Genomic DNA, 19,504 nt, shown 5'->3' with positions numbered 1-19,504 from the left:
TACCCAAAGTTAAGCCTATTTCCTTTCCTGTATCTGTAATGAATGAATAAAATATATTGGGGGAAAAAAAAGATGGAATTCATTTTGGCTCCAGCTTGCTTGTTGCTATTCCAGTTGGAGATCAATGTCCACCTATACTATCCTATATAAAAAGTGTTCCATAATTATGCTACTCCTGTTGACTGAGGGTTCTTACACAGTCCTCTGGTCTTGAACAAATCTATTCCCTTAATGGTTAACCTACTATGTTACCACTTAAATACAAAAAAAAGGAAGTTCTCTTTGTGATGTCAATCATATTTATTGAAAGCATTCATTTTATTACACCAACAGTTTTGCTCTACAGTGACAGGCTTATACTAGAATTTCACCAAGACCTCAATCCTCATGGCGCACAGTAATTCTAACATTGTGGTAAATAGTACAAAGCTAAGGAACAGAAGAACTGATATAGAAGAGAATATAGTATCAATCTTGTGTTATATTAGGGAGAAGGAGCAGTTTCAGCATCTGTTCCTGAGAGATGCATGAAAATTTCTCCAAGCTCAGCTACCTCCTCCTCTGCAACTGGCAGCGTCCTGTTTTCTCGGTTCTCAATAAAATCCCAGAGTCTGATAGAATTTAGAAACTAGGAAAAAACACACACAGGTAGCTTTTATTAATAACTCTTGTATCAGAGAGACACTAAAGGCTATAGCCTCAGGTGACTACATGCCCTTCCAATCAGGTGCAGCAGCCACCTCCTGATTAGATAAAGAGCAGCCTCCAAGTTTGGTAAGCACTGCATAATTTGCTACACTCCAGAGCTGTGCTTGGATGATGGTTTACTGACAGTCACATAATCCCGTGAACAGCTGCTTTTGGCTCATGTTGATACAAACGCTAGGGCAATAGCCTTCATTAAAGGGAATTTTGTTTAGCCTTGACCTCCATCTGCTGAAAAACAATCTTTTGATGAACAGGCAGATATGAAACTGATCCTGATAAAACAACCCAATGTCAAGTTATTCCTTCACCCATTAAGAGTCTGATCCTATGATCAGTTGTGCAAAAAGGAAAGAGGCGATGAGAGAAGATACAAAGGCTACACAAGGGTGCTGTTGGTACAGGTGCAGGAACTCCATAATATGCAAGAACATCACACAAAAACCAGATAAATAGATGGCAGAGTGATTCATGTATGAAAAACCACCTGCAATTTTTCCCTGCTCCAATAGGAAAAGCTGCTAGCAAAGCAAGAATACAGACTCGAAAATGAAGAAGACCCAAGCAGATTTTACATTATGTCAACTTGTTTTGCCTTTCAGCAACATATTAGGAGTTGTATAGTTCAAATAAAAGTAAAACTGATTCTGAGAGTGGAGGGACCGAATTAATAAAAAAAATCAGCACTCATTGTGGAAAAGCATCAATTCTCTGAGACGGCATTTTAGAGTGAGTCTGGCACCCCAAACTGTCCATTTGTGCTGAAACAAACACTTTAAGCCATTTCTGTCCAACGTTGTACATACGCAACAGGGATCAAATGTGTACACCTGCGGGCTGGGCAGAAATGGGTTAAACAACAACAGATCATCAAGAAGTAGTGCTATCTCGTTGAGAGAGAACATGAGATTCAAACCACCTTACCCGGACAGTTCCCTCTGAGCTAAGCTGTTTTCGTGGTTTCTCTGGTTCAGCTCGCCTCCCATCTGGATAGGCATGGAGATACAGACACTTGCCCCCAAATGGGCAGGTCCCCTTGCCCTGCTCAAAATACTTACAGGCCTTCCTCCTGCAACATGAGAGACACAGTGAATCACTTTTTAACACAAGACAAAAGGAAAGCTACTAAAAAGAGTGCGCATGGATATCATTCCTACAGCACCCAATACTTACCTTTCCATCCATCTCCCTCACACAGACAGTGTGAGGGAGCCTCTCTACGCAACAATATTTAGATAATTAAGGTCCAAATCCTAATCAACTTTTCAGCACTGACGTAGCTATGCCAGTGAGGCACGTGCTGCACCCTGCAGTTGGGTGGCAGTCATGGAGTGCTCCTCAAGGTAAGAGAACATTTATTCCCTTAGTACTGGAAAGTTGGTTAGGATTGCACCCTAAGCTGCACAGCAACTTCTAACCACTACTGCACGTGGAGAGGTGAGCAGTTCTTAGATAGTAGAGGAGTCTCTGTGCAACATATGCAGTACATGCTTCAAACTATTGCAACTGTAATTTTTTTCCTTGTCACTTTGTAGAAGGGGACACGAGCTGGAGTAACTGTTGACATTTTTTCCAGTATTCCTTGAATATTGCCCTCTGTCAATATGGCGACAGAAAGGATAAACATATGCTTCATTGGCATCCTGATATGCAACCTTATAGCTATCTAAAGCAGCAATTATCTTTAGACACCAACCAGGGAGGGAAAAATGGATAAAATTACACCATGCTGAGCAGACAAAACCAAGTCAGATTTCAGTACTTTCCCTATGATCAGCCTAGTTGAAGCATCCAAAGTTACAAGGAAAAATAAAGCTCACATATTATAAAAGACTTAAGAAATGATACATTGATGCTTTTAGATCAAAAATGATGCTTTTTTTGATCATTTTTTTAGATCATTGATGCTTTTAGATCAATGTATCTAAAATTTCTTTAGATATCTCTTTATTTCTTAATAGAGAAATAATGTTTCTCTATTATATATCTCTCTATCTCTAATAATAGAGATAATAATGTATCTCTTTATTTCTTAATAGAATAAAACTGCATAAGAATATAAAGGCAAGGGGTTCTGACCGTAGCTTAAATTCCATTGTGAAATGATGGTTTACTTTCTTGATGTAAAGAACCAACTTACTGCAACTTATGAAAAAGTCCAATTGCAACTTATGAAAAAGTACAATGAGTCATTAACACCAAGAGGGAGTAATACTGCTTATAAAGTGGCATAAAATCTGAAGCAATATAATGCATCAGGACTTATCTTTGTGCTTAACACAGAAGAACTTAATGGCTGATAAAAAGTTTAAGTTGCAAAATCTGAAATGGTAGTAGATTCTTAGATTATCCAACTCACAAGAAAACAAGTTATGCATAGTTTTCATGAATTACAAAATTTCCTGATCTGAGCCATTAGACATTCATAGTAATTCAGCTGCGAGAATGATCTAAGACCATTATGCAACAGGAGCGCCCTCTTGCACCTTCCATTACTAGGCACTGAAGAAACTCATTGTTCTGAGAAATGAAGGCCACAACTTTAATTAAATTAGAGTTTGCACGACAGATCTCTCAAGAAATCTACAGGGAGTTGCACTTACTGCAGTACTGAGGAGGATTTTAACTTGACACCATGTGAAAAAACACTAGTAAAGTTGAGGAAATCACAAACCCACTTACATACATGAATTTTTAAGTTTTTCCAGCAAGACAGAAATTAAATGTGAATTTTGATAATTAGTCCCATCCCCCCCCCCCAGGATCCTACTGCAAACAGTTTAAGATCGTAGGATTATTATTAATAAATAGTTATATACCATTTTTCAGCACACAAAAAAAAAGTTCACAAAGTGGTTTACTGCCCAATGCAAACAGCCCCCTCCTTGGTTTGTTTCTGGAGTCCTCACGCTTGGATTTTCTACAGGAATATTTGATTAGACAGGTTGTAATCAGAGCAGAGTGCCAAGCTGCTTGCTCTGATCAGCAGCTGCAGATTTCAGCTCCAGATATATTAATAGCACAGCCTCTGATGTGACTGATAAGCATAAACACGAAGCAACACAATGTAAACAACAAAAGCTTCACCCCCTCAGAAACAAACATAACATTTTAGAGATCAACAGTGAAGGTCACAGAATCACACAGCTGACATTTGGTTAGATGCAACATGCATTCGACCAAATGCTAAACAGATTATGTAGAATATATATATAATTCACTGTTAGGTCACATAAAATTAAAACTCTTCACTTTCTATTTTGTTTTTTCTTTAAGTTTCCTACTTGGTTGGCATGGTTGGCAACCTTCAGTGTCGAAAGACTGGTATAAGCCTACAGCACCCGGTATTTCCAGACAGTCTCCCATCCAAGTACTAACCAGGCCTGACCCTGCTTAGCTTCCGAGATCAGACAAGATCAGGCATGTGCAGGGTAACAGTTACAGCTGCCTGTACACAAGAACAAAGCAAAAGTCTAAAAGTTTCCAATCTGGCAGTTTGGTCAAAATGCCACACACAGTCTCTTCCATCAGAGATTTGCTACTTGCAGTCCGAATACAATGTTTAAGCTAAAATACTTGCGCTTAAAAGGTTTGCTAGGAAAGATATGACAACAGAATTCTTTTAAACTGCCCTATAAATTTTTTTGCAGAAGGTCATAGGATGAAAACCAAGGCCCCTTTGCAATGCTACAGAAAACTATTCTTGGAATAATTTATGATCTGATGCTGTATAACCAAGTTGCAACCTAAACACACAGTCAAAAATATTTCCACATGTTGCACTTCATTAATCTCAGAACAAAGGCTGTAAACTTCTATACATGTGTATGAAGAATCAGCCCAGAAAATTGCAAGCTCTGCAAATATACAGTAGTGGAGACACTGCCAGGCTCTCAAAGACTTGAGGTGAAACCCAACAGAAACTGTACGCCTCAACTATGTGGTCTCAATCTGCTCCACAGTCCTACCCCCACTATGACATCTAAGTCTCCCTGAATGTAATATGACACCAAGCAAAAAAGACGTTTCCAGTTGTCAACATTCATTTTTATCATGTGCTTTAAGAAAATGCAAGCAGGGCTGCCTTGGCCAACTGGAGGATTGTTAGGAAAACCAAAGCCTGACAGGGTGGGTGAACACCCCAGCCATAACCAGAACTGACAATAACATTTGAAGGACGGAGACACACCTCTCTGAGGCAACAGAACACAAAGACACTGGGCTGGGTGGGACCCCGTGTTCTCAAAAGGGAGGGCTGGAAAAATGCCACACGTTGTTCCCACTTTCCTTCTTGAACTTGGCATTTCATCTGAGTGGAGCAAACTAATTCTGGTTTGCACAAACACTGTGGAGGGAAGAGGGAGGCTTGTTCACAAACCTTCAAACCATGATTTAGCACTGCATTTGAACCAAGTTATTGACTTGTGGAAAAGGGACACGATTCGAAATCAATGTACATGTCTCCCAGCTGGGTAAGTGCAGCAACAGCCCTCTGGACTTTAAAATGCTGCTGCTCAATTTCAGGTTGATAAATAACAAAACCTGTGCTATCTAGAATCCTATTCTGGGTGAGCAGACTGACCTGGCATGCATGACAGAGATCTACTTGGGCCAGGAGTGTGGAGGTTACCTTTCCCAGTTTTGTCCACCAGATTTTCAGGTGCAATAGCAGCTGAAGTAGTCTGATGTGAGACGATTACCCATTTTAACCCATATGGGCTCAGGTTGCATAAAAGCAACATTAATATACGAGTGTAGAAAAGGTAGTTAGACTCGTTGTTCTGATTCGATTTATTTTTTTTTTTACTTTTGACAGTAAAGGGATGAAACTTGTTCTTTAAATTTTTTCAGATCTTTAGAAATACCACATTTTGAGCATGGGGGAGTTCACTGAGAGCCATTGTACCACTAGTGCTCTGACCATTCAGTGTCCCCTCCCCACTGAAATTAAAAATCTGTTCTGTATGCATTGAAGGTTCAGAGACTAGACTTTGTAATTCACTTTAATTGGAATGTTTCAGAAATAGGCAAATGCCTGTAAATGTTGCTTTTATGCAACTTTGGGACTTACAGGGTTCAAGCCATTTCAAGCATATTCAGTCATGTTTCTGCATGCTTTGCTCATCTCTTGTTCTTTTGGTTTCTGCTGGTACAGTAGTTAGATGTGAATAACTATGTGAGTTGATCATGGGAGAGACTCAGTAAAAGTTGCAGGGATTCGCTTCAGGCCTTAGGTGCTCTACAGCTCTATTCACACCTGATGGAGAGATAAGAAACTTGGCCAGGACAGCTGAAAAGACTCTCAGACTAACTCTATCTCAGTCAGACAAGGACACAGAGTTTCAATGAAGTGATTTTGGTTATGATTATAAGATGCACCCCTCAGCATCAACACCTCGGACAGCTGAAGGTGTGTGAGTACTGATGCTGAGAGTGTGTGGTACTGAAGCTGTAATTATTCCATGGGGAAAAGAACTGTTTTTTCCCCCTAAAATATAAGAACATAAGAACAACCCCACTGGATCAGGCCATAGACCCATCTAGTCCAGCTTCCTGTATCTCACAGCGGCCCACCAAATGCCCCAGGGAGCACACCAGATAACAAGAGACCTCATCCTGGTGCCCTCCCTTGCATCTGGCATTCTGACATAACCCATTTCTAAAATTGGGAGGTTGCGCATACACATCATGGCTTGTACCCCGTAATGGATTTTTCCTCCAGAAACTTGTCCAATCCCCTTTTAAAGGCGTCTAGGGTAGACGCCAGCACCACATCCTGTGGCAAGGAGTTCCACAGACCGACCACACGCTGAGTAAATAAATATTTTCTTTTGTCTGTCCTAACCCGCTCAACACTCAATTTTAGTGGATGTCCCCTGGTTCTGGTATTATGTGAGAGTGTAAAGAGCATCTCCCTATCCACTCTGTCCACCCCCTGCATAATTTTGTATGTCTCAATCATGTCCCCACTCAGGCATCTCTTTTCTAGGCTGAAGAGGCCCAAACGCCATAGCCTTTCCTCATAAGGAAGGTGACCCAGCCCCGTAATCATCTTAGTCGCTCTCTTTTGCACCTTTTCCATTTCCACTATGTCTTTTTTGAGATGCGACGACCAGAACTGGACTCAATACTCCAGGTGTGGCCTTACCATCGATTTGTACAACAGCATAATAATACTAGCCGTTTTGTTCTCAATACCCTTCCTAATGATCCCAAGCATAGAATTGGCCTTCTTCACTGCCGCCGCACATTGGGTCGACACTTTCATCGACCTGTCCACCACCACCCCAAGATCTCTCTCCTGATCTGTCACAGACAGCTCAGAACCCATCAGCCTATATCTAAAGTTTTGATTTTTTGCCCCAACGTGCATGACTTTACACTTACTGACATTGAAGCGCATCTGCCATTTTGCTGCCCATTCTACCAGTCTGGACAGATCCTTCTGGAGCTCCTCACAATCACTTCTGGTCTTCACCACTCGGAAAAGTTTGGTGTCGTCTGCAAACTTAGCCACTTCACTGCTCAACCCTGTCTCCAGGTCATTTATGAAGAGGTTGAAAAGCACTGGTCCCAGAACAGATCCGTGGGGCACACCGCTTTTCACCTCTCTCCACTGTGAAAATTGCCCATTGACACCCACTCTCTGCTTCCTGGCCTCCAACCAGTTCTCAATCCACAAGAGGACCTGTCCTCTAATTCCCTGACTGTGGAGTTTTTTCAGTAGCCTTTGGTGAGGGACTGTGTCAAACGCCTTCTGAAAGTCCAGATATATAATGTCCATGGGTTCTCCCAAATCCACATGCCTATTGACCTTTTCAAAGAATTCTATAAGGTTCGTGAGGCAAGACTTACCCTTACAGAAGCCATGCTGACTCTCCCTCAGCAAAGCCTGTTCATCTATGTGTTTTGAGATCCTATCTTTGATGAGGCATTCCACCATCTTACCCGGTATGGATGTTAGGCTGACCGGCCTATAGTTTCCCGGGTCCCCCCTCTTTCCCTTTTTAAAAATAGGCGTGACATTTGCTATCCTCCAATCTTCTGGCACCGTGGCCGTTTTGAGGGACAAGTTGCATACCTTAGTCAAGAGATCTGCAACTTCATTCTTCATATGTTTCCAGCTATTTTCAGGATGCTCAAAGATCATTAGCTATCCCTCCTGTGAAACTTCCCAAGACACTTGGGACAACCAGCTCCATGGAAAAGATAGATATCTGTTGTATTTTACTGATGATTTCGATAACCAAGTACCAGGTACTTAGAAGTGTTCACAAGTCAATGAGGTTGCTTTCTGCTCAGCCTACAAGGCAGGCCTCCCAAGCCTTGCAAAAGCTAGCTCCCTGGGAAATATAGGTTTTTTTCTCCAACTTATTTATAGGGTACTCAAAAGTCATTAGCTACCCTTCCTATGAAGTCCCCTCATTACGCTTTGTAAGCCTTGCAACAACCAGCTGAAAAATAGGTTCCTTCTCCAGCTATTTATAGGGTATCCAAAGTTCACAGATGTACCTCCCACTGCCATGCTCTGCAAGACTTAGCAACAGCTAGAGCCGTGTGCTCAGTGAAAGAAAAAGGATGTTTTTTACTGAGAATTTTTTGGGATGCTGAGGTGAGAACTGTTTCTGTATATGATTTTTATAAGCATTTCAAAATCAGCACCTCAGACATAAAGTCATGGTGCTGATGCTGAGGGATGCTGAAAGTGAACAATTAAACTGCTCAAGTACCTCAGATCAAATTACACATGAGTCAGTATAACACAGAGAAACAGTTTTCCTGAAGGTCTAACATGTGTTTGGAATCCCTTATACAGGGGGGCCCCTGGAATTCATTGATCCCGTATCCGCCGATTGGGTGTACGACACCCCCCCCCCACGTATCCCCTCTAGAGGTGAGAATTTCACTCACCTTGCCTCTGGAGGGTCTTCTGAGCTCAGCAGAGGCCTTGCGTGTCTGCCTGAAGCCTCTGCCAAGCTCAGAATGAAGCTTCGTGTGGAAAAAAAACATGACTTCTGGTTTTTTGTTTTAATTGGATGTGATGTTTTTAATGCCTTATAAGTTCCCGGGGCCCTAAATGCCTTATAAGACATTAAAATGTTTTCATTTTGAAAAACTGGAAGTTGTGTTTTTGTTTTTTTTACTCTAAGCTTTATTCTGAGTCTGGCAGAGGCTGTGATTGGACGAGTGCAGCCTCTGTTGGGCTCAGAAGACCTTCCTGAGGTGAGGGAAGCAGAGCTCCCCTTACCTCCGGAGGGTGGGGGGGGGGCATTCACTAGTAGATGCAGTTTCACTTGACCGTGGGGATATACAAGGGCATGCCTGTAGTCTTATATACTTCTAGGGAAGCAGTAAGTCCTGCTGGCCAACGGGACCTCCTTCTGGGAAGACATGCATGGAAGTGTGCTGTGAATCCTCTTATGCATCTGTAATGTTTCCGGGTCAAAGCAGCATTCTGTGACAGCTCCAATTCCAAACACATGGCCTTTCTGAATCCTGTAAAGTCCAAAAGTTGCACAAATGCAACATTTTGTCTCAGGTGTATGCAAACACCTGGAATTACTCCTGGAGGCATACATGTCTTCTTTGAGATCCCCTGACAATCAAAACATTTTCTATCCCTGATTCTCATTAATTTAACAAAACAACTTCTGTAATTTCATGGTTGTTTATGTTTTTCTTTCTAATGTTTAAAGTTGATCCCACCCAAACTATATTTATAGATTTTTATTAAAATTATACTTATTTTAATTCCCTGTTCAAGAAATATTAAAAAATGAAGAATGACAAGATTTTTTAAAAAGCAGGAAACCTTTGATACTTGAACACTTTCAAATCTGAGCCATGAGCTTTCTCAAAGGCAGATAGACACCATTTGTCAGAGGAACACTGAAGCTTTCACCCTACAAGATTTGGAAAAAGCTTTGGGGATTTATTTTTTATTTAGGATACATAATCCGGAATAAAATCCTGATAAACTTTTTTGTTTACACAGGCATTTAGTTAAGTTGTGCCCCTAAGTTGGTTTGCAATTCCTGAGTCTTATGGGGTTTTTTGGCAACTATTTTATTTATTTGCTATCTGATATTATGTTTTTAGATGTATTGTATGGATTTTATTGAGCTACTGTATTTTTCTTTTATAATCAGCTATTTCAGAGGCAAAAACAGTATAAAAATCCCCTGATAAATATATACATGCCATCAATCCATTAACCAATTCCTCCAGCACAAAGCAGGTCTTTCATTCCAATGACTGCCACATTTTACAAATTAAATAAACTGCTGGCAGATTTAGGACACTATCCTAACCCTCTTTCCAGCACTGGCATAGCTGTGCCAGTGGGGCATGTGCTGCATCCTGCAGTTGGGGGCAGCCACAAAGGCCTCCTCAAGCTAAGGCAATGTTCCTTCCCTCATCTCGGAGTTGCATTGCCCTTATGTCAGTGCTGAAATGTTGGTTAGGATTGTGGCCTTACTCACAGAAGTCTCACTGCACACTGATCTAGAGCGAGACCTCAACAGAGCCATATGAATTCTCTTTTCCTATTAAACATTTTTGTTCTCAACTAAATCAAATCATACTTACCCGACCCCCTGCTTAAATGCTTCAATTAACTCATTCTTTTTGGTCTCGTCTTCTACCCAATACTCACTGGGAATTACAAACTCCGATATCACGCGACACTCTGGACAGGACCTGGAGTGAATAATGAAAAATGTATGTTTCACCCAACTCAAAGAGCACGAAAAACAATTCTGAAGGGCAATTACAGGACAGGATAGTAAGTCTTCCAAGGCTCTTTAAATGCACCCTCCTTTTACTTGTGAAGATCCAGAAAGTCTGAACCATCTCTATGATGTGATCTTAGTCAATCTTTTGTCAAACTCCCAGGTATAAAGATCTTACAGGATAAGGTGGTTGTAATGTACTGGCCCTTTAAGATCTTGACTGGGTTTGTGAAGTTGTGGTTATTATGCTCAGCTGGTGTAAGGCTGGGATTACTGAAGGGAGGGATGGGGTAGTTGATTAGTTGGAGTATAAAGGAAAGGGCAAAAGAGGAAGAATCATCATCATCTTAGCTAGGAGAATGGTTCAGAACCTGTGAATGTTAATATGCTTCTCTGGTATTTGTCTAAATGGCCTTTTTATGGGTTATGAATGTGGGGGGATCATATTATTTAAAGTGGGGAATTATTGATAACCCATGTTGATTGTTTGTTACAAAGGCGCTAGGCACTCCCCAGCCCATCCAGTCTTTCCTCCTGTCTTTTTGAAAAGGAGTTGAAAAGGAGTTGAGGTCAGTAACCCAGGAAGTGGGTTCAGGACCGCTACAATGGTCTATACCAACAAATCAGGACCAAACCAATACTTACCTGAGTTTATCTTCCTTTTATCTTAGTCTAGGGAAGGAATAACCATTTGTTCTCTTTCAGCAACTCTTAATTGAAGACAGATCATCAAATACCTTGTACCTTCAGTCTTTAATTGTTTTTGCTGTCCTCCAAAGTTTCATTTTATTTTATTTATTTACTTTAAATAAGCCATCATAGGACCTGCACTTCCCTCAAAAGTGCTTTATTCCATTTTTCTATTATTAATTTGCAGAGCAAATATTAAGTCACAGTTCCATACCATTTGTAGTATAAATGATTATTTCCTAAAATGTTTTAAGGAAGTCATTGATTGTTTCAGATAACCCTAAAATTGAACATAGTGGCTTCAGGAAGAGAGCGCATATTCAAAGAATGGTGGCCAAAATAAACTCAATACTTCAGGCAAGACCAAGTATTTCATTTTGTGTCGCCATCCCCTGCTGGGACCTTGTGAGACTGTGGTAATGATCAGATGGAAGAGGAAAGCATGTGGATGACATCTGAAACATGGTTATAATTGAAAATAGCTGAAAGAGTAAAGTGACAAAAGTCAAAGTTCAGTGTGTCCTTCTCATCTGCGGGTTCAGCACCCATTGATTTAATATGGGTGCCAATCCCATGACTGAAGGGCTGCAAAGACCTCCTGGATGCAACCAGAAGGGTCTCCCAATTGTGCCTGGACATGTTCTGAAGTTTGGGGGAGAAAATCTTCCGGACGCAACCAGCAGGCATTTCTGGTTATGTTCGGGAGGTCCTTTAAGGGTTTTCCACATCCACAGAAATCTGTATCTGCAGGGATCCAGGAATGGATCTCCCAAGGATACAGAGGGCCCACTGTATTGTACTGCTGTACTGTGGAAAAAACAAAAATACTAAGCAGATACCCTATTGTCCATTCCATAAGAACTTTAAGCTCTAGGAACTTACTTTATGATGGGATTCTCAAACTGCTTGACACCTCTCCATTGGCGGATACAGGACAAACAGTAGGTGTGATTGCAGTTAGAAAGGATTCCAAATCTTCTCTCAGATGCTGATGGTTTTTCATACACCACCTCCATGCAGATACTGCATACTTTGTCCTGACTTGCCTGAAAGGCAAAGGCCTTCTCCATCTCAAGTTCAAATGTAGCCATGCACATCTACATATTGAAAGAAAAGGCACATAAAAAAAACTAAATCAATAAGGAAAAGGCAGAGGGGACTGTTGTTGTTGCCATAGTGCTACCACAATGCTGTTAAACTGTAAAATAATGAAAATTTGTTGAAAAGCAGGTGTGTCTTTACATTTATAGGTACTATCTATTCTTAACAAACGTTGCCACCTCTGTTGCATAAAAACTGTACTAGAGACCCATAAAAACTGTACTAGGAACTCCTGAGACCCATAGGGGCCAGGGTGCCTTACCCAGACGTAAGGGGAAAAGGTTGCCCGTACCTCTGGCTGAGCCACTTTGGGCCCCTATCCTGCGCTGGATACAGCGCAAGCCTCTTGGCTTGCCTATTCCATTGCAGAATAGGATTGTGCCTTGAGCCGGTTTAGTGTGAGAATTGTTTTTAATACAATAGTATTTCACAGACATGAACTAATGGTTATTGCTACACTGACCTTTTATCAGTACCCAACTTTTCAAATAGAGCCAACTGAAAATAATTTCATTTCTTATGCAAGATAACCAATAACAAATACTTAATATATCATGACATTTTAAAGAATCTGGTCTGCAGACAGAATCACTGTACAGTTCCCCCCCCCCGACACACACAAAAACTATTCTAGCAGAAATACAAGATGATTTGTGAAATTTAACACACTAGCACAGATCCAATGAACTGTGAGTGGAAGGGGAAAGTGACTTAGTGCTATTCCATAAATTCTTGTGCAAGTGTGAGCAGAAGGTTTCTCACAGCGCAGAGCCATAATGTACTGGGGGTTGCATCACCAGATAACACATAAGTGCCCAATCCTGAACAGTGCGCACCGGCTTATCACCAGCACACACTGTCACCACCAGGCAGTCACCAGAGCTCTGCTGTTTGGCGAATGCGTGGACCACCAAGCAGCAGAGAGGTAAGTGGAGGTGTCAGGGGAGGTGGGGAAGAGGTGTTCCAGGGAGGGAAGCAGGGATGAAGCACTCCGGGGGGGGGAGGAAGCGGGGAGGGAGGGAGATGGGAGTTGGGCATTGGGTGTTGGGCTCCTCACCCGACACGGAGGTTCTTGAGGAGGTTTTTGATTCATCACCGACCTTTTGGTTGGCAGTGAATTGAGTAGCCCCATTGCAGGGCTACACTCTTTACCCAGGAGAAGGGGACGAAAGTCCCCTTCTCCTGAGGAGTCACCAGTGGCTGCCTGGAGCATGCAGGACGCGGCAGCAGCCATTTTAGCGTCGCTGCAACCCTGCGCCTGAGGCAGCTCAGGATTGAGCAGTACAACAACAACAACAACAGTATTTATATACCGCTTTTCAACAGAAAGTTCACGAAGCGGTTTACAGAGAAAATCAAATATCTAATGGCAGTAAAATATATAAACTTCCATGGATTTTTAAATGATTTAAAAATTCTACAAAATCTTGCACATGAGCTTGTACAAATGGAAAACCTCCTCTGGAATGGGGCAACTTTTCTAATTTAACACCCTCCTGCTGATTTGAGAACAGCCCATATGTAAAAACAAAGAGGCCTTCCAATACCAGAAGTGCATATTTGGATCCTACTCACCGATTCTTACGGCATTTTTAAAATAATACCAAATCATGTTAAAACCAGATATTTTTCTGGTCCTACTTACCTTCTCATGCATCTTCCTCTGTTCTGGGTCAAAGGGATGAAGTACTTGCAATCCACAGATTTCACACATTTGCCCATGGAGATAGAGGCATCTGTCACCAAACTGGCATGCCCCAGCTGCCGCATAGGGACATAGCTGCTCACCATCGGTGTATGAACTTCCAGGTTCAGCATCTTCTTCAAGCCCACTGCAGATGGCTTCCAAATATGAATGAGGTTTCATTTCTGGGGGATCACTTGAGACACTGCAACATGCTGACTCACTCACAGTATTGGGTCTTACTCTTTCCTCCTTTGAGCCACATAAATCTTGTGAGATGAGGAAATAAATATTGTCACATTTAAAAGCAGAAGAGCATTAGGAATGCCTGGAAGAGCTTCTGTTAGCTTCACATGGAATCCTATATTGTAAATCAGTAACTAGCTAGCATTTTAAAATATGAACTGTCATATAACCTAACCCACCATCATCAAAACGCAGAAAACCTACTTTTGCCTTAAAATCACAGAAGGATTTATCATCTCCAGATACATACCATAATACCAGAAGGAATTAAGTATAAATCACATAAAAGCAATCTACCAGCAAGCAGTCTCTCACTTTCGCCCAGTCACACTTAAATAATCTCAAACTAGCCAAATACTAGTTATGACAATGGGAAGCAGGTACATGAAGCAGGTACTTTGTGAGTTTCAGGGACCTCTAACACGAGGTCCAGGTGAGTTTTGCCCTCACCCTCACATTTTCCTTCCACATGTAGGACATTTTTTCCCAGAGAAAGGAATGGCAATAACTCACACAGCAGAATGCAAAAGGATGCACCAAGGAACATTATTGGGTGGGAGTTAAACCTGCTGTCTATCCCTGGTGACCCCAACCCATTAGGAATCAAGCATGCTCCACTTATATAGTTAAATACTGGGTTCTGTCTCTTGATTGCTTTAGTGTGAAACAGAATGCTGGAGGGTGGAATTTTGGGATCTGCTGTAGATAAAAGTTCCTACAACCTATCCCAAGTGAAAAAAATATTTCAAATATCTGCATTGGGATCATGTTTTTAGGTATTTGGGTGAACAGCCACCTGGCATTCGCACACCCTTGGTTTGGATACCTGCATTTCCTTTCTACAGAGGATGTCATTAGCATCACTGGCAAATAAAATACTGTATACGGCAAGTGTAATTGTTGCCCTTCAAAAGAAAACAATTTTGCCTTTCAAAAGAAAACAATTGTTCAGTTGTCCTATTTTTACTTGTAGAAAGGGAACAATGGATATTTACTTGGAAAATGGGCCAGTTTACAAATGTACAAGAGTAAATGAGTGGATCAACAGAAGTAATAAAACCCACCAGAAAATGCAGAGCCACTGGCTCCTACTCACCTCTGTCCCTGAGAACTAATGTTTTCTTTTCACGTTTTCCAGGCTCATGTGCTTTATTTTTGATTATATGTGCACTTGGCTCTGGTTGGGAGTTAAGGCTGTAGAAAGGTGGTGCAGAAGAGTAAAGTGTCCTTGTACCCACCACACCACCCGATGTAGAAGGTCTAATGTGGTCGTATCTTAAAAACAAATAAAAAATAGACACAAGATGAAATTGCTATAGCAGAAGTTCCCAAACTATTTAGCATCAGGACCCACTTTATAAAATGACATTCTAGGATCCACCTAGGTTTACAAGACTTAAAAAAAAATCTAGAAATAATTTTTTTATTTATTTACTTACAAGTAACAATTTATTTACAAAAAACTCAGCTTGATTCATTCCTCATCATGAAGCAGCCTTAATGAACTTTAATGAATGCTCTTTTTCTACATTTCTCTCCAAGAAAAATATAAAATTTCTGATTTTTTTGAATTTCTCTACCAACTGAGGGCCCAATACTTTCCAATTTTCCAGTGCCGGTGCAGCCATGCCAATGAGAGGTGAACTGCATCCTATGGTGGGGAGGCAGTCACAGAGACCTACTCAAGGTATGGGAACATTTCTTCTCTTACCTCAGGTCTGCATTGTGGCTGCACCTGTGCTAGAAAGTTGGATAGGATTGGGCCACAAGACACATTTATCTCCCTGTACTTACACAAGCTTACTACAGGACCTCAGCTCCTTGCAGGGCAATTAGCAGCTACCTCAGGAGCTGACCTGTTTGCAGGGTAATCAGCAGCTATCTGATTTTTGAAAAGCCTCAAGACTTGAGGCAATTAGTTATCTGACCTTGCCATTACCCGTGTTTACATTTGGCATTCTGACATAGCCCATTTCTAAAATCAGGAGGTTGCACATGCACATCATGGCTTGTAACCTGTAATGGATATTTCCTCCAGAAACTTGTCCAATCCCCTTTTAAAGGCGTCCAGGCCAGACGCCATCACCACATCCTGCGGCAAGGAGTTCCACAGACCAACCACACGCTGAGTAAAGAAATATTTTCTTTTGTCTGTTCTAACTTGAGGCTTGAGCAGCTGGTAAAGTGAAACTTTTTTTTAGGTGAGTCCTGCTGCTGAAAGCTTGGGAACTACTAATCTAGATGTTACAAACCAATTTGGAGCAACAAGCTACCCCTTTTAATGACAAATAGCTTCCTAAGTTATCACTGTAGTCCAGGAGTGTCCAAAGTTTTTGGCAGGAGGGCCACATCATCTCTCTGACACTGAGTCGGGGGGGGGGGGCCAGGGAAAAAAAGAATTAATTTACATTTAAAATTTGAATAAATTTACATAAGTTTACATAAATGAATATATTAAAGATGAACTTATATGAATGAATGAAGGTCTTGAAATAGCTCAAGGCCTATAAAAGGCCTTGCACTAAGCAAGGCTGGCCCTTCCTTTGCTGCTGCTACTACATCACAGACATGAAACAAGCCTTGGAGGGAGCCCTCATCCCACAGCTCACGCAAGCAGTCAAACAGTCGGCCTCACGCTGAGAGCAGTTGCGTCGGGCCAGTGTGGGCTCCAACGAATCTACGGAGGACCAGAGGCTCATTGGAGACTGGGGACTCCCTGAGGGCCACATTGAGAGGCCTCGAGGGCCGCAAGTGGCCCCAGGGCCAGGGTTTAGGCACCCCTGCTGTAGTCTGCAGTTACTAATCTGAAAACTAACAATTCATACCTGCAGCGAGCTCCATAGGCACACTGTCCTTTCTGGTAGAATTTGCAGATTGTTGATGGTTTGCTTGTAGACAAGTCGTGTGAAAACAGGCACCTACTTCCTTCACGGCACACCCCTTGCATAAAATACCTACAGGATGATATGTTTATATCCAAAAACAGCAGAAAAAAATGATTTATCTTTTGATTAGGTATGGGATTCTTTTGATTGTTCATGTATGGCAAACAAATCTGTCTCCATAAATGTATTTTTTTTTGTAAAGATAAATAGTATATACGTAAGTCAGAATGTACACCAAGCAAAGGATAGGCACATTCTGTCATGCTCTCTTTGGATCCTAGTTTCTAATCTGAACGATTAAGCTGTTCATTGAAAAAAGGCTCTAGGGTTTCGCCTGACTTAGACCATGAGTGCTGTTATTCTGCTGGCAAGCCTAAGAGAAAAGTCATAGAATATCCTTATGGCAACAGGTTCTAAAACATATCTGAAAATACAACAGCAGTTGCTCAAAGGAAGGCTGTTGCCCACTTTAGCTGCCCCTGCTTAGCGGAAGCGAGTCCATCATTGATGGGCTGCACCAAAAGCCAACACTGGCCAAAGCAATTAAGACCTTTTCATTCAGGGAAGACTTTTTATGCTGACACAGAAGGGGAGCCTCCCACTGGCACTTTTTCATTAACGCATTTTAATTAGGATCCAGGTTTTATTGTGTTTTATTGCTTTAATTCTTTTATCCTGTGTGAGCCACTTAAGGACAGGGATACGTTCTCCGATCCCTGTTGTTATGTGATTAGGTTGTTAAGCATACATTCCACCTTTGATGTGTAAGCAGAGCTCCCTGCCAGACACTTGCTGGCTGCAAAGGCTATGGGAGGCTACTGATCGCCTTCTTTGTTGTGCTTTGCCACCATCATATATGTGGTCTGTCGTTGTGTGGACCGTTGTTACGTGGTGCATGCCTGTGTGTGTGTGTATCAAGAGTGTGTGTATATATGTGTGTGTGCATATAGAGCGTGAGTGTGTGCGTGTGTATAGAGAATGTTGTTTTCTCACGTCACTTGCAAGGCCACAAAGGCAGGTGCAGATTCTATACCTAAATCGGTCTCTGAAGGGCAGCGTCCAGCGGGCGCCCTGACCAGCGTCGGCCCAGCTCCTGCGCGGCGAGGTCCCCGAGGGGCTCCTGCAGGCCCGGGGCAAGGGGGCCCACTCGGGCCTGGGAAGGGAGGGCGCCGGGAGGGGCTTTTGCTGGGGGAACAGAGGCAGGCGCTGCGGGCTCCTTCCCGTGGGAGAGGGGGCCCGGCGGTTAACGGGCGGGGGGCGGAGCGCGCGGGCGGGGGAGGGGCCGGGGCCGGCTCTGACCTGCAGGTCACGTCCTTAGTGGTGCTCATGTCTCCGCCGGCTCCGCTCCCGCTTCGGCGTCCCCTCCCCGCGCGGCTCCTCGCATTTTGGTTCCGCCTGCGGAGCTGAAGCGAGGGGAGGAGCCGTGGGGAGCCCGGCCTGGGTCGCCCGGCCCCTTCCCGCAGGAACTGCTTTCCCGTCGGAACCGATTAGTTGCGGCGCTGGGCGTGGGGACCATAGAGAGTAGCGTTCTGCCTACGGACGGGACGGGAGCGCGAGCGGGGCATCGAGTACGGAGCCAGAGCGCCCCTTCTGAGGCAGAGCGCCCCCTACTTGCCTCTCCTGCTTTGCAGGAAGCTGTTCTGGGAGGCTCGGTTCATCGCAGTTGTCCAGCTGGACAAGGACAAGGCCTGTCCGGGAGGGTGCAGCCTCTGCTCCTACTCCTCTCAGGCCTTCCAGCACACCCGAGCAGGTTCACCCAAAAGCTAGGGAGTCCCTCTGAGTTCTACAGGACTCGGCACCAACCTCTCCGCCTTCTCGCCCTGAGGATGTCTCAGGAGGATGTCTCAGGAGGCCTTCCTGACTACTGCCTCCCTCCCCCCTGCAAGATGAGCCAGGGTGGTGTAGTGGTTTGGGAGGTGGACTTAGACCCAGGTTCGAATCCTCCCTCAGCCACGAGGGTGACCTGGGGCCAGTCACTTTCTCTCAGCCTCACCTACCTCGCAGGGTTGTTGTGTGGACACACTGCCCTGAGCTCTTTGGAGTTGTTTAGGCCCTGCAGCCATACTTGGAAGCAAATTTGACTCACACCACAAATAAAATTTGTTCTAAGCAGGGACATGTGGCAGGTGGTGAGGCAGGGCAGGACAGAGCCTCCCCCAGCACCCCCTAAGGTGTGCAAGCACACACAATCCATGCGCGGAGCAAGAGCAAGTGTGGTTGCACATTACTTCTGCACGCATGCTGTTAGGGCTCCTGTACTTTTAATTTCTGCAAAACAGGCAGAAATTAAATCCAGCTGTTGAAGCTTTTCCAGGTATGACACTTGAGCAATGAGGAAAGTTTTAAATGCCATGTACTTGCCTGTGATTCAGGCTACAGGAGTCTGGCAAGATTAGTCTGACTTGAACTAATATAGACACATTGTAGCAAGGCTGTCCTGAAAGTGGCTGTTCATCAATATC

At 43.1% G+C, this 19,504-nt stretch overlaps 1 protein-coding gene across 2 annotated transcripts; it reads right to left on the bottom strand.

Annotated features, from left to right (window-relative positions):
* Positions 1-279: 279 nt before the first annotated feature.
* On the bottom strand, positions 280-18,538 carry MKRN2 (makorin ring finger protein 2). 2 transcript variants are annotated; one of them, XM_066614848.1, is made up of 8 exons: positions 18,076-18,158; positions 16,983-17,111; positions 15,254-15,432; positions 13,873-14,180; positions 12,009-12,223; positions 10,294-10,404; positions 1,630-1,774; positions 280-628 (listed from the first exon to the last, which is right to left on the bottom strand). In XM_066614848.1, exons 2-8 carry the CDS (start codon positions 17,102-17,104, stop codon positions 485-487), a joined length of 1,224 nt encoding a protein of 407 aa, XP_066470945.1. In that variant the 5' UTR covers positions 17,105-17,111; positions 18,076-18,158; the 3' UTR covers positions 280-484. The 2 variants fall into 2 exon arrangements, with proteins under 2 accessions (XP_066470945.1, XP_066470944.1); XM_066614847.1 differs by lacking the exon at positions 18,076-18,158 and adding an exon at positions 18,342-18,538 and having other exon boundaries at positions 281-628.
* Between the last annotated feature and the right edge of the window lie 966 nt (positions 18,539-19,504).

Source organism: Tiliqua scincoides, chromosome 2 (genome assembly GCF_035046505.1).
Source record: "Tiliqua scincoides isolate rTilSci1 chromosome 2, rTilSci1.hap2, whole genome shotgun sequence".
In the NCBI taxonomy this organism is placed as follows: Eukaryota; Metazoa; Chordata; class Lepidosauria; order Squamata; family Scincidae; genus Tiliqua; species Tiliqua scincoides.
Note: the sequence above shows the minus strand (reverse complement) of the source record. Positions and strands in the feature narration are given on the sequence as shown.

Excerpts from the sequence above, each read along its gene's own strand:
- MKRN2 (XM_066614847.1), bottom strand. The coding sequence starts at position 18,370 with ATGAGCACCACTAAGGACGTGACCTGCAG. Across the intron at positions 17,112-18,341 it reads ACTAAGGACGTGACCTGCAG|GTATTTTATGCAAGGGGTGT; the intron begins GTCAGAGCCGGC and ends ATCATCCTGTAG. Across the intron at positions 15,433-16,982 it reads GCCTATGGAGCTCGCTGCAG|ATACGACCACATTAGACCTT; the intron begins GTATGAATTGTT and ends TTTGTTTTTAAG.